Source organism: Pieris rapae, chromosome 20 (genome assembly GCF_905147795.1).
Source record: "Pieris rapae chromosome 20, ilPieRapa1.1, whole genome shotgun sequence".
NCBI lineage: Eukaryota > Metazoa > Arthropoda > Insecta > Lepidoptera > Pieridae > Pieris > Pieris rapae.
The window spans coordinates 3176139-3190187 of NC_059528.1; the positions used below are offsets into that span (position 1 = coordinate 3176139).

Below are 14049 nucleotides of genomic sequence, written 5' to 3' on the forward strand. Positions count from 1 at the left end.
GTAACTACACAGATGGTGAATGGTTTAAAGAGTTGAATGGCTTTAATAGATTTAAATTTTAATTTAGCTAATTTTAAAATTTATTTTTTGAATTTAGCTTGGCTTCAGACTCTCGTCAATGTACGGCAAAAAGTGACTCACCATATCCACTTGAAGAAATTGACGGTGAATTTTTGCTGGGAATTCTTTCACACGCGAGTTCGTGAAGTGAATCCAATGTCTTTGAAGTCGGTAAGAAACCGCGGGGAGTTGCTCGCGAACGTGTACGCTGAAATGAAAATATTATTAATTAAGTGTAGAATACGTTAGGATAAAACTAATTTATGATTTAAAAAAAAATTAAGTAAAAAGAATAACTCCTAGTTCTCTGGAAGTTGATGAGTCAATTGTGTGTTCGACTTTAAAATTTCAAAAAAATTATATATGCATATTACTTTGACGTTACTACTGTCAAACTAAATTTCTGTTATTTTTAATGTTTATTCTCTTCTTCTATATTAACTATTATAAATACTTTACATACTAAATACACAAATATTAAACATGCACAATAACACATAACATAAGCAAACATATAATTTTTATATAGCCGCATCGTCGAGTCCCCGAGCATTATCGGATCGTCCTCGTGTCGTGTCGCACAGAGTGAGCGCGCACAAAGTCCCGCTACTTGCAGAACAAAGGAAGCCTAGAACGATCGCCGGCGCAGTGACGCGCGCGCCCGCTGTCCTTAGTCCGTCTCGCACGCTCACGGCAGACACACGCTTGCTTTACTGCGCTAATCTTTCTGCTTACGCTTTTATTAATTATCTTTTCTGTTATATTTATTTTGCTTATGCTTGATGTTAATTATATTAGTTTAGTTCGAAGAATAAACAGTGGTAGAAGTGTCAGGACTGTTTAATTGTGTTCCCTAAATACACACGAACACCTACATCTTCTACACTATACTCACTTGTGATCGCGGCGTAGTCAATTCATCTGATGGAGCCGATTCTGGCTCTGAATGCGAATCCTCGTCATTTCGTCTACCTGGCTCCTCATGCAGGGTCGTCATGCGGAAGCCCAATTTTCCACTCGCTGGGGACGCTGTAATTACGTTGTTATAAAATAAATAGTTCCAAATAGTGTATTCTATGCAAATAAGGTAAAACAGAAAGAGCACGTATCTACAATAGCCCAGTCGAAAAACTGTGAAGTCTAAGGATGTCTAGAAATTAAAACTCAGTTCTTACACTACTGATAACACTGCGTTAATTTTGGAGATGTTATGCCAATTTCATGCTGAGATATTTAATAAATCATGCTTAAACTCCTGATAGACTCGAAGCTAAAAAAAAGACCATCGATGTTGTCAATATTGTTGACACCAAACAAGCACGAATGTGAAAAAAAACCAAATAAAACAACTCAAAAGATTCGAAACAAGCCAATCTAATGATTCTACGACTTAAATATCTTCACATACACTTATTCGGCGTCTGCAGTCGTAGGGAGTTCAGGTTCAAATTCAAATTTAGGAACGTTGGCCGAGCTGAAATAAAAATATTAGTACATGTGTCAGAAAATTGTTAGTAGTATGAAGTAATGCACCGAAAATTATATACTCGTAGCAAGATTAGATTCTTAGATAGTCGGTTATGATTAGAAGAATCAATCGACGAATAATTTTATTTAATTTCGTTATAAAATCTTTTCAATGCAACTATTCAATCTCCATGATATCTTCTTAGTATTTTATTGATGTTATAATTATCATATATCTCTGACAAAAAACACACTAATCCATGCGTCGACTAAACCCATTAATTATTCCCGTACCCAACACTATTGAAACATGCATCGTTTGAACACATACCTACTTTTAGGTTACGAATTAATAATATATTATCTATTACTACTTTTACGTACTACAACTGTTTTTCAAGTTTTTCGTTTCACTTTACAACACCTTTCTAGTAATTTACTTGGCTGTCAAATTTAAGATTTTAAACCGAAGCTTTGTTCAAAGCTTGGCGAATATAGGGGAAGGTAAAAAATCATGCTGGCATGCAAATGAAATATAAAGGCAAATAAATCAAATAATAAACAAAGCTGGCTGGCCTCGGGAAATGAATCCACAATGATTCATAGCCTTTTTTATTCCAGACTTCTTTTTTATTTTTTTAATCAGTTCGTATTAAAATTTCCTATCTCTTACAGCCAATTACCCAACTGCTAAATTTGGATCAAAATACGTTAGACCACAAAAACTAGTCAATTCCAATTAACATCGCATTCGACTAATAATTTTGCCATCGTCATTCCAAGTCATAACTGTATTGTCACCTTATTACCTGATAGAAACGAGCCTGTAGGTAGCGGGGGTCATAAATACAAAATTAATGTTAGTTTAAGCCAGGGATAATATTGAAAATTTTGTTCATCACCTTCCTAATACTTGAATACTTTGTTATGACACGCCAAAGCGTATGACTCGCAAGCAATTTTGATTTCTCAAAAATTAAGAAGGTTCCATAATTTTGAAAGATTTGAGAGTAGGATTTGAAAGAATAGCATTGCCACGAAGCAAGTAGAAATTAAATTGTGATATGGTGGATGTTTTGTGAAGAGTATAACGAAAAAAAACCTTGGCGTTGTTTGTCAAAAGATCTGTTGTAAGGTGTGTCAAACGCTATCATATAAAATCTATACGTACAAGATACGTGCATTTAGTATCATAACAAAGCTACAATGCACTATAGCTAAGACCTACTTTTAAAAAAAATGTAGGAAGTAAAATAGTAGTAATGGGGATGTGTTGTGTTAGAAGAGAGAAGGTTCTATATATCGCACACCTAGATAAAGAGTAGCATAAGTCAAAATACCTCTTTTTTCAGGAACAGCAAAAAACGTTTTACTCAATTTCTGATTGACCTATTTACAAAATTCTTGTATTATCTTGTACATTTTTTTATTGTGCTATTTATTTTCTCCAATTCTTGAACTTAAATACAGATAATCACTGTTTTATTCAGTTTTTTCGTGTTATATTAGTAATCGTGACTCAATAATTGTTAAATATTTTTATCAACTCAAATTGATCACATATTTGTGAAACATTTTAAATTAATGAACTCTTCATCGGTATATTTTTTTATAATCTTTTCAGGAAGAGTAGTGTATCTCAAATTTTTTTTTATTAATTGACCATTATTAATGAAGTAAAACATTATTTTTGGTTTAAATACATATTTATTTTATATTAATGCACAGCACAGAGGACAAGCAAATAAAGGTTTTCAAAAACACAGCACTTTTTGAGGAACAAAGTAGACTTTTTCTTATAATTTAGTTAGTAACATCTCTATAATCAGTATTATAATATTATTATAAGTCAATTGCATCACGGCTTCCGTACAACAACTACCTATTTCCTTTTCTTGTCGGCTTCTTCTTCTAATCTAGACAACTCTTTCTCTTTCAAATGTTGGTCATAAGCCTCACGCATATTTTGTGTTTTTCTCCGTTAGCATTTTTGAATGTTTAGCAAAGGTCACATGCATCTTTTTTCGAAATATGAAAAGAAATATTTAACTGTGCATTAAAAATGTGGTTAAAAGTTGATGACGAAGCAAATGGTAATTGGTCATTTTTGCGTAGATCTTTATTGTCTCGGTAAAGATCTGCAATTGACTTTTCGCTTGGAATGAGCTCTCTCGTTGTTTGTGCTCGAAGGTAATGAGATTCTATTCTGGAGATGGACTTGATGAAAGCCACCTCACTTTCTTTTATTTCATTATCTATGGTGTTTCTCGTGCTTACCCCTCTGGTCATCTTCTATGAAACAGCCTCCTACATGAGCTAGAACTGGAAAAACGAGACCTCTTTCTTGGAGCGACGAGAGATAGCCTGTGAGTCTTCTCTTTGGGAGGTGGGTTGAAAAGCGGATCCGCATCCGAATCCTTTAATTCACTAACCTCGCGGTTAATCGGTGAAATATAGTACGATGGTTTCACCTGTGTGCTTGTTGATGGTGATGCTAATGTTGCTGGGTTCTTTTGTAACTCCATGGACTATGGAGCCATTTTCCGATATTATTTGTTCTATCTCCTTGGTGCTCGTCGAAGGTGTTGTTGAGTTCTCTGGGAGCGCCATCTCCGCATTGCTGCTTTCAGGGTCTTAAGTAGTAGCCTCCATCGCCTTCTGTAAAAGTAAAAGGCCACGGCCCTTCATAATCTTTAGTAAAAACTACAATGTCAATAAAATTCACGAATACTATACTAACTCAAAAATGTTTATAGATCAAAGTATTTTATTAAAGAATTAATATTTTTTAAAATCTAATTCTAAATACAAACGCAACTCTAAATAATGCTATTAGCAAAAGAAACATAGCATTTATTGTTTTAGAATAAGAGTCAAATTTAAATTTAACCAGCAATAACATACTAACTCAAATAGTGTAAATAATTTCACAAACACTAAACTATTTCTAATTAGTAAAAAAAAAATTACTTACTTTTGTAAACAATACCAGGGTAAGTGGAAATAATTTGAAGCACGCCCAAGAAACAAAACTGTTCAATCACGAATATCAACTGAACTCAAAATAATTTACGCTTCATTACTTAGTTAACCACAAATAGAAAACTAAGTCGAAATAATTTAGTATTTGGGCGTATTGACAGCATCTTTTCCTACAGCTGACATGTTGTAATTGGTGATGCGTTACTGTTGTTGGTGAGGGGTGTACGTGGTGCTAGTCAGAAAGACTAACTTACAGCGCCATCAACATTTTATTAATGGAGATTAGTAAACAGGTGTCTTTGAAGTTAGTGTAATTCTCAACGCAGATTCCGATAGGCGCGAAAACTTGATTTTGAATTATTTCGAGTTGTGCGACCCTTTATCTAGGTGTGCGATATATTGGATTAGTATTGCTTAGATATATCCCGGTTTCATTTTTATAATACTTAGTTATTTCATGTATGAAAAGAATTTGTTGGAAACTTACCGAGTCCGAACGGTTTTGTGGGCGTGACGATATCCGGATCGTTATGAGCGGGGGCAGCGTACGAATGTCTGTGCAAATTGCGTCGCGGTGTTTCGTCGGCCAAGTCGGCCACACTGCCTGACCGACCCGCGGATAATCCGTTCAAAGATTCGAACGAAGAGTCCAAACGCATAATCTATAACATTGAAATAACATTACTAATTGTATAAAGGATTTCACTGTGAGCAAATATGAACAATTTTATGAATATTTAAAAAAATATATATGTTTTAAAAACCACTGATTTTTCATTAAACTGTAACAAGAAGAAATTTAAACAAAATAAAGAGCTCACATAGGATGTCTTTCATCGTTAATGTCACCTTAATTGCAGTGAACCCATACCAGAAGTATCATTGCAGTTTTGTGCTTTCTCTAATATGTCCAGTTATACCACTTAATTTCCAGACAAAAATATTTTTCTATGTAACGTATAAAACTATATACAGCGTATAAGCTAGCTTACAAATAAAGATGAAAGAAACAAAATAATGATACATGCCCAATCCTAAATCCTACGAAAGAGCTAACAATGATGCCACATAATACTGTAACTATTTATTCGTACATATTTTCATAATATATCTTTGACACAGATGCTATTTTTCAATAATACACCAAGTACTTTGCAATTGGGTCCCAAACGTCGTTTTGCCATGTATTTAATTTATAATAAAAAATTGGGGTTGTAGAGGGGTGATAATTATGGGTTGTATGTATTGCTGTATCATAAAAAAATATCCAAAATTTATTAAAATTTGGGGTGGACTACCCTTAACATTTAGGCTGATGAAAAATAGATGTTGTCAGATTCTCAGCCATACCCAATATGCACACAAAATTTCATGAGAATCGGTCAAGCCGTTTCGGAGGAGTTTAGCCACAAACACCGCGACACGAGAATTTTGTAAGATATAACACTTTCGAGTTGTTCGAACCCATTTCAGCACCTCAAAATGTAATTTAAAAAAATGTTTCGGAACAAGACCCAGAATAACTTGCAAAAATATCCCTGAAACAGTGCGTCGACCTTTGAAAACACCAGAATTTCATATTTTACAGTGTTCTACCAAGACACCACAGCGAGAAACAAAAATAATGCAACAGATGTAAGTGCCATGCTGACTCACGTTGTTTCCATTCTTTGCGGCGTTCTCGAGCGCTTGAGAGAGCTGCGACCGCGTGCGTACAACACATATTAATAATTGCATACACGAGCGATATACGTAAATTTTGCGTACAATTACGTATAATTTGCGTATTACATTTTTTTGTACATATCCACACATGTCATTAGTTTCATTTGTATTGTCTCAATATGTACAAAAAAATATAGCAAACATAATTTTATTACAATCCTCCACGGGGCCTTGAGATAAAAATTTATTTATCATTTGTCCCTATATTTGAATGTATTTGTGGTAAGCGTTTTTTATTTAGGATTTTCGACTAACGTTTTCGTAAGATAATCCTCCTTTTGAAAATTTTAATCTAGAATCATTATAGTCGTTATTTTGTTTAACTGTATGACGTTTTCTCCTCGCTCGTGAAAACAATCTGATAAAAAAAGCTGAGCACATCGAGTTGTTTTTATGTTCAATGTCACGAACGCATTAAGTTATTCCGCGGCATATATTTGTTAGTAACGATATTAAAACAGTAAACAGCTTCGGTTAGTTAGCCATTTTTGCTTGATACGATAATATAAGGATATACGAGGACCTTCTATAGTCAATTTCAAATTTACATTTAATTTTCCAAAATCAAATTATGTCAAGACTATAAATAGTATTCTGGTTTGTTACGTATAACTGCGTAATTTAAAACCCATATCATAATTGGTAGTGCTTGACATTATTATATTGAAAAATTATTTTAAAACTATCAAGATCAAATTGAAACCGACTAACATAACTAACAATTTTTCAAAGTTAAACAATTGTGATATATTTGTTTGGTTATTGTTTATATTAGCTTTTGAATTTAATACTTATTTAAAAAAATGTTTTTAGTAGTCTTAATAAAAAAAAATTAATAAGGTCCTCAAATAAAAGGACATTGAACTAAACTACTAGTTTTCTATAATACTATTTGCAAAATAACATTGGTAACGTCGAGCCAAGTTCAGTCAGCACTGTTACGCCCGGATTATATTGAACATCAAAAAAATTCATCACAGGCACACTCGAAACCCTTAATTATTACTTTAGAATCGAAGGAAAGATAGTAGCTTATAAAAAATCGTACATCGACATCGTATTCCTAATAAAGGTCATCGTACACCTTACATTACCCAGTGGATCTATCGTACGCGTTAAGCAGACGCAACAAAAATGGAGGATATCTTCTCACCACGCAACGCCCCGAATCTTGATCGTATTCGTCCTGCCCTTGCAGTGACGATACGAAATCAACGACATACCGTGTCGCGTTGCAAATCGTTTGTAACGCGTCGCGTCGTGAGAAAGCACCCTGAAATCACATTCAACTTATAACTGTTGCACTTCTGTGGACCTTGTTCTTTCCGCAGCCTCATTTATGTTAAAGGAAGTTAATTGAAGTGAAAAAAAAAATATATAAAGTAAGAAAGGTCACAGCAAAAAAATATTGAAAAACGAAAAAAAAAAATAATGCATGAAATTCAAAAATAAAAAAAAATCGTAAAGTAAAAACTTCTTTACAACATACTTAAAAAAAAACCAAAATTATACACGAGACCAGATGAAATAAATCATTCTTCGAAAAAAAAAATTGAGAAATATAAAAAAAATCCCACGCACTGAGAAATGCAACAATTATAATTCGTTAGTGCGTCTGCGTTCTAATGTTCGCTGTTGTCTAAGCTGTGTTCTGTGAGCGTAAACTTTCTTATCTCATTGAAATTCTGTTTTAACGTCAAAATCAAAGCTGTCAAACTAAGGTGTACTTTATGCTAAGTGGATAAGGCACAATATTGTATACCTGCGAGAAATTTGGTACCGAAGCCGTTTTGCGCATAGTGACCGGTTGGCCGCGTGCTTGTTCCAACTCCTTAACAGCGACACTTTGCCGTAGACGATCCAGAGTTAGAATACTCTCAACTGCGCTAACGCCTCGCGTGTATTTCTCTGAAATTGTTATAGACCACAATAAAGCTATTAAACATTGACTATGTATTACAAAAACTGGAAGTAAATAGGGTATTTAAGGATAATAAAAATGAATTACAGCAATTTCAGTATCGCGCAGCCCGGACATAGTACAATGACTATTTAAGCCTTGACTTGTTTTGGCTATCGCGGAATGTGGTTAAAAAGTGTATTAAGAATATCCATAGCGCAAAATCACCTACATCACGAGCACACCCCATATACACACCATCACGTACATGCCCACACTTTACACCATCACACAACACAACCAAATTAGACTTAGTTAAATAAATTGAATCAGAATTAGTTAAATGTATTGAATACTTTTTGTTTGTTTGTTCTTTTATAAATCTTTTTGTAGTAAAATGTATGATGTATTCCATCTTTGGCTAGATTTTCAGTGTATTTGTTTGTGTTAGCTGTAGGATTACGAAATAAATTAATTTGTGGAGCAAACTGTCTTTTTAGTTGCGTACCTTCATTTAAGAAGCTCAAAATTTTATCTCTTTCCTGTATTTTTATTTTAGAATATGAGAACTAACGATTGTACCACCTTACACATTTTGTACCATATTCTTGCAATAAATTATTATTAAAAAATATGTGGATACACATAACTCAAAAATTACCGATTTGATAAACTTGTAACTTATAAAATTTGAAATCAGTTTTTCAGAGAAAATACAACATACACGCACAACCTAATTAATTCACCATATTAGAATATTATCCCATACCAAAACTATCACAGTCAAGTCATTGATAACCTTTTCTGAAATAGGTAAGAAATGAAATGTTATAGCAGTAGATGGTATATTATTTCATACCAATATAAGTCTCTCCGTCAGCCGCACTGGCCTCCTCTCCTGTGGCAACAATTTGAGCCAAGCTCTCTCTTTCCTCCAACTCTTCTGACGCCTTCGGAATGTTTGATACGACCTCGTAAGTGACACCAGTTTGAGTTAGTTGATCCACTCTGTAAGCGATTTGATGAAAATTCAAATTTAACTAAGTGTATCAATACCATTTCTTTTAAATGTGTCGGTCAAATTATTTCTCTGTAAACTCTAGAAATAGCAGGCTTTTAAGGTGAAAGCTATAAAATTTAATTAATTATTAACATTATATAAACATTCATAAATAAAATATCTTAAACTAGAAATTATTATAAAAAAATAAAGAATATTTTACTGTTAAGAATGTAAAGTAAGGTTTGACAATAAAAATAAATAAATAAATTAGTGATACAATCTCTTTTAGGTCTTGACCTTAGATTTTTGAATCTGTTGTCATGATTATTTTTTTTAAATCTAATAGGCAAGTAGGTGATCAGCCTCCAGTGCCTGACACACGTCGTCGACTTTTTAGGTCTAAGACAAGTCGGTTTCCTCACGATTTCTTCAACCATTCTAGCAAATGTTAAATGCGCACACAGAAACTTCATTGGTGCACAGCCGGGGATCGAACCTACGACCTCAGGTATGAGAGTCACACGCTGAAGCCACCAGGCCAACACTGCTCTGCTTAAGGTTTGACAATACGTAAGTTAATTTTAATAGAAAACATTGAGAACAATCAATTACATCGAATACCTGACGATTTTCTTTCGTATCCGATCGGTGAAGCTTTGTCGTTTGTAAATGTTCAGTGCTAGGCGTTTGCGTAGAATAAGCTCCATGGGCGCGGGGTGCGATAACCGCACTGTCGTTTTAAGTATGAGATATACCCTTTCATTTGCTGTAAAAATTAAAATATTAAAGGAAAGAAAGAATATCAAAGGATTACTACGTTTAAACCCTGCCTAAGCTTACAAGATGTATTTTTCCATATAAATGCTTCTCTGAATTAATAAATAAAGCATTAACCAAGTCTTCAAGCTATAGTACGGACGCGGAGCACGAAGAATTTCGTACAATGACCTTTGGGCCTACTGCCAGTGGTTAAAAACATTTTTTTTATAAGTACGAATATTAAAAACGGTAGGTTTGATTTTTATTTAGACTAAACGGCTTGATGGACTTATAAAAAGGAAAAGTTATGATTGCGACTAAGATTTGGTAAAAAAACCAGAAATACTCTTAAAAAAAACATTTAATTTTAGTCAGAGGCATCTATTTCTGATGAACTATCAGATGTTTCGCCAGATACGTTACTACTTATATACTATAGTATAACATATATACTACTTATAACAAAACAAACCAAAGTACATGTGCACCACCACGTCTTTATGGTTATGACTAAAAGGTTTACAATCTCTGAATACGGCGGTCACTGCATCTGTGTGAGCGCAACGGCAATATGTTTATGCGCGAGCGACAAAGACATAAGATGACGGGTCATTATACGAAATTCTTCGTGCTCCGCGTCCGTACTATAGACGATAATATTAAGACTTCATTCACTAATAATTTAAAAAAGAAAATAAATTTATAAAAACTAATTTATTAGTGAAAAGTTTTGACAAATAGAAAAAGCTTTATCGTTAGTGTAATCCATCATCTACTATACCCCCCATAGTTCCATCGCATATTTATTTTAAAATATGCGTATACGCCGCTATACGTATACGTACGTTCAGTAATCCTGTTGAGATACTGCGAGTCATGAATGGAGGAATCCCATGCGGCCACCGCAGACACATCTTTGTGATGGTGGTGGACAAGTTGCAACTCATAGAATCGGCTTCCATGCTCTTTAGGTAGAATGGAGCGTAAACCCGCTATAGATACTTCCTCGCCGGAACCGTGCGTTGTTAGATCGTCCGCTATGAAATGAAAAAATAATAATAACTAAATTTAAAAGCTTCTATACTATGTGCTTTACATAGAGAGCTTTAAATTAATAAAAACAAATGTATTTAAATATTTTGTACGTAAAAATATATTTCCAAGCCATTTTATACTTGACACAAAAAAATACCATTTAAATCCAGAAACAGCACAGGTATATGTTGCTCCATTCCAGACGGTGGGTTCCATGCAGCTGGTGCTCCTGGAATAGGACTTCCGGGACTAGGGACCAGCACAGCATTTCTTTCTTCCGTTAGGGACACCCATTGCTCGACTAACGATTGCTCCCTTTCCATGTCTCGCTCGCTTTTTAGTGAGGGGGACATGTTGACTAGTTTCTGTATGAAGACATTTTTGTAAATAAACCTTAATATAGAAGTAATAAAGATCATTATTGCAATTGCATTGTATTGGCTATATCCTAAAAACTTCTTAACTAAATTTTATTTAATCATTTGAATAATCAAGATTTTATTGTTTTAGTATGAGTAGTAGGTATTAATGTGTTTAAATTTTATTGATTAAAAGCCTAAATATATGTGAAGAAAGCTGTCATTACAGCTATTGAATGTTGGAAATGTCTACGGGCTACTCAAGTGTGAGGAAGTTGCATCGATATGGTTAGCGTTGTGTCTTCTTAGGTTGAATGAGATGTATAATGTTCAAACGTGTTAATCCTTTCTATAATGATTGAACTCATTTTAACACGTATGATATTTATGATTATGAGCAAAAATAAATAAACCAGTTTCTATCTATATTCGTCAATCTAACAGTGCAATAATGCACTAAAAAAATTTAACACGAAATACTGACATGAATCCGCAACAAATTAAATACATGATCATTTTAAACAGATATTATATTTAAGCTAGATACTTAAGAATGCGAGTAAATTGAATCTACACCTGTAATTGTGCGTGCAAATGTTGTCTTCGTCTAGCGAGCGCTTCACTCCATCTCTCTCTGAGGGTAGCCAAATCCTCCTCTTGGTACGAGTCCAATGGTTTCTGTAGACGTGATCTGTAATTTACAATAATTATTTACATATTCTTCTGTACCTTATATGTGGTAAACGTAAAAAACTAACTGATATTCAATAAAAGTATAAAAGAAAGACTTAAAAATATATATGTATTAATTTTACCCTTGCAAATAAAGTATAGTTAAAATGACAATTAAAAAAAGATATTCCTCACCTAACAGTAACTGATCCGACTTCAACACTGACAATATGTTGGCAAATGATTGGCAAAGTTCCAGAATTGGCTGCGGGTCGTACGCGCACGGCTAGTCGTCGTTGCTGCCCTTGACGCAACTGGTATACGCCCCCGGTCAGAATATCAGGACGTAGCGCCACCTAGACACGATAATAATTTATTTTATATTTATTTAGATCTCCACGCCTTTTTGTCAAGGGGTAGCAAAAGACCACAGATATCCGCTTTCATATTATATTCATCATAATCGGTAATCGAGGTATTACATACAATGGGTCATTAAAAAAAATGGCGAAATAAACATAATACAGCTGCTGTTGTTAATAAAATTGCTGCAAGCATTTGAAGATGCGTAAATATTCTTTCAGATTCTTTCATTATTTCAAATTCTGTATGTACGAGTTGTACAAACTAATGACAGATGCGCGTTAATTTAAAATATCTTTTATTGAATATTTCATGCAATTCAATGATACGAAGTTTATGCTTATAAAAATATTTATCTATCTTCGTATCAATGATGAAGTATGGTATGTGGTACATCAAAGGGCAAAATAACTAACTAGACAAATAATTAAAAAACAAAATAACTTTATAATAAATATAACAAAGTAGGTATCAAAGTTGTCAAACCCTTTGCGTTAATACATGTGTATGACAAAACTTTGTTTAGCCAACAACCACTGGGGGCGCTGTAAGATTTATACTTAATCGAGGTTTTAGAGAGAGAGAAGAGATTGATATCATTAAGCGATGTCACCATTTTATAAAGCTTCATGTTACGTAAGCTAAAGTCACTTTATTAATAAATCTTACCTCAACAGGCGCATATTCCCCCTGATCGTTCAATTCGTGTATTTCGACCCAAAGTTCGATTTTCCGAGTAAGCTCCGCCCATCGATCGGCTAATGAGCGAGCTTTTGCCAATTGTTGAGCTTCCACTTCCCAGTTACCGACTGTTCGGCTAAAACCAGCCGAACGGTGGCCCCATACTTCGATTGATAGAGCGCCCTCTGTAAGAGAATTAGTAGGTAAAATGAAAAAGACTTACTCCTATTTCTTTTAAGTAACATTAAAGTTATTGGAAAGATAAATTTATGATTTCCTAGCTACCTTTTGCCTAACTTATCTCAGTATTAGATTTTTGGTTGTATCCTAATATGACCTTTAGAAATGTTATTCATTATAATGTGTAGGTAATCCATATTGGATTACCTTTTTTGCACAATATTAAGGTTTACAATGCACCAAAACGTATTGATTAACTAAACTGTTCATAGTTCTCACAAAAAACTATTCCTTACTTAAAGAGAAATGATAAGTTATATATACAGAAAAAATAAACTTATATTTTATAAAGATGTTTAATAATAATTTAATTTTAACATATAAATAACAACTAACCATAATGATATAATAAAGAAGGTACAGCTAGAAAAAAAAACCTTATGCTTAAACTATATATCTTAACCTAAACTCACCCGCACAATGCTCAATAAACTCTTCAGTGAGTGGTATTATGAAGTCTTGTCGATGGTCAAAGCGGAATGTGAGCAATTGGTGTCTCGGTGATACAGTTGTCAAAGGCGCTGGAGGGGTATCGGCGGAGACTTGTGGGGGAACGACTACGGGCTCCCCATTACCCCATACGGAGTATTGGCAGAAGACGAAGTTAGATAGTGATGGTGGTAGGCCACTCGCTTGCTTTATTACTACGCGGATTGTTACCTAAAAAATACATGTAAAACATTACATTCCTATGGAACTTAGTTAAAGGAATCGTATGCCTTTTTACAAGAACAGGACAGCCCAATAACAGAAAAACTTATACAAACCTTCTACACACACATATACACAGAGAGAGAGAGTAT

General features: G+C 34.0%; 1 protein-coding gene and 1 long non-coding RNA gene across 10 annotated transcripts in view; both read right to left on the bottom strand.

Annotated features, from left to right (window-relative positions):
* The window catches only part of LOC111000949 (kinesin-like protein KIF13A), a 130764-nt gene that overhangs the window by 6930 nt on the left and 109785 nt on the right, over positions 1 to 14049 (bottom strand). For 2 of the 9 annotated variants that reach the window (XM_045632571.1, XM_045632570.1), the window contains 13 exons: positions 13660 to 13906; positions 12995 to 13191; positions 12158 to 12318; positions 11867 to 11981; positions 11089 to 11296; positions 10742 to 10933; positions 9759 to 9903; positions 8994 to 9142; positions 7997 to 8142; positions 6166 to 6207; positions 4997 to 5171; positions 956 to 1089; positions 142 to 268 (listed from right to left, as the gene is read on the bottom strand). In XM_045632571.1, the coding sequence (XP_045488527.1) occupies positions 142 to 268; positions 956 to 1089; positions 4997 to 5171; positions 6166 to 6207; positions 7997 to 8142; positions 8994 to 9142; positions 9759 to 9903; positions 10742 to 10933; positions 11089 to 11296; positions 11867 to 11981; positions 12158 to 12318; positions 12995 to 13191; positions 13660 to 13906 (2038 nt within the window). Of the gene's footprint in view, positions 1 to 141; positions 269 to 955; positions 1090 to 4996; positions 5172 to 6165; positions 6208 to 7387; positions 7508 to 7996; positions 8143 to 8993; positions 9143 to 9749; positions 9904 to 10741; positions 10934 to 11088; positions 11297 to 11866; positions 11982 to 12157; positions 12319 to 12994; positions 13192 to 13659; positions 13907 to 14049 lie in introns of all 9 variants that reach the window. The other 7 variants (XM_045632568.1, XM_045632566.1, XM_045632567.1 and 4 more) reach the window with 5 other exon arrangements.
* LOC123690049 lies at positions 4077 to 4912 on the bottom strand. Its single transcript, XR_006750876.1, has 2 exons — positions 4502 to 4912; positions 4077 to 4185 (listed from the first exon to the last, which is right to left on the bottom strand). It is a non-coding gene; the product is annotated as an uncharacterized LOC123690049 (long non-coding RNA).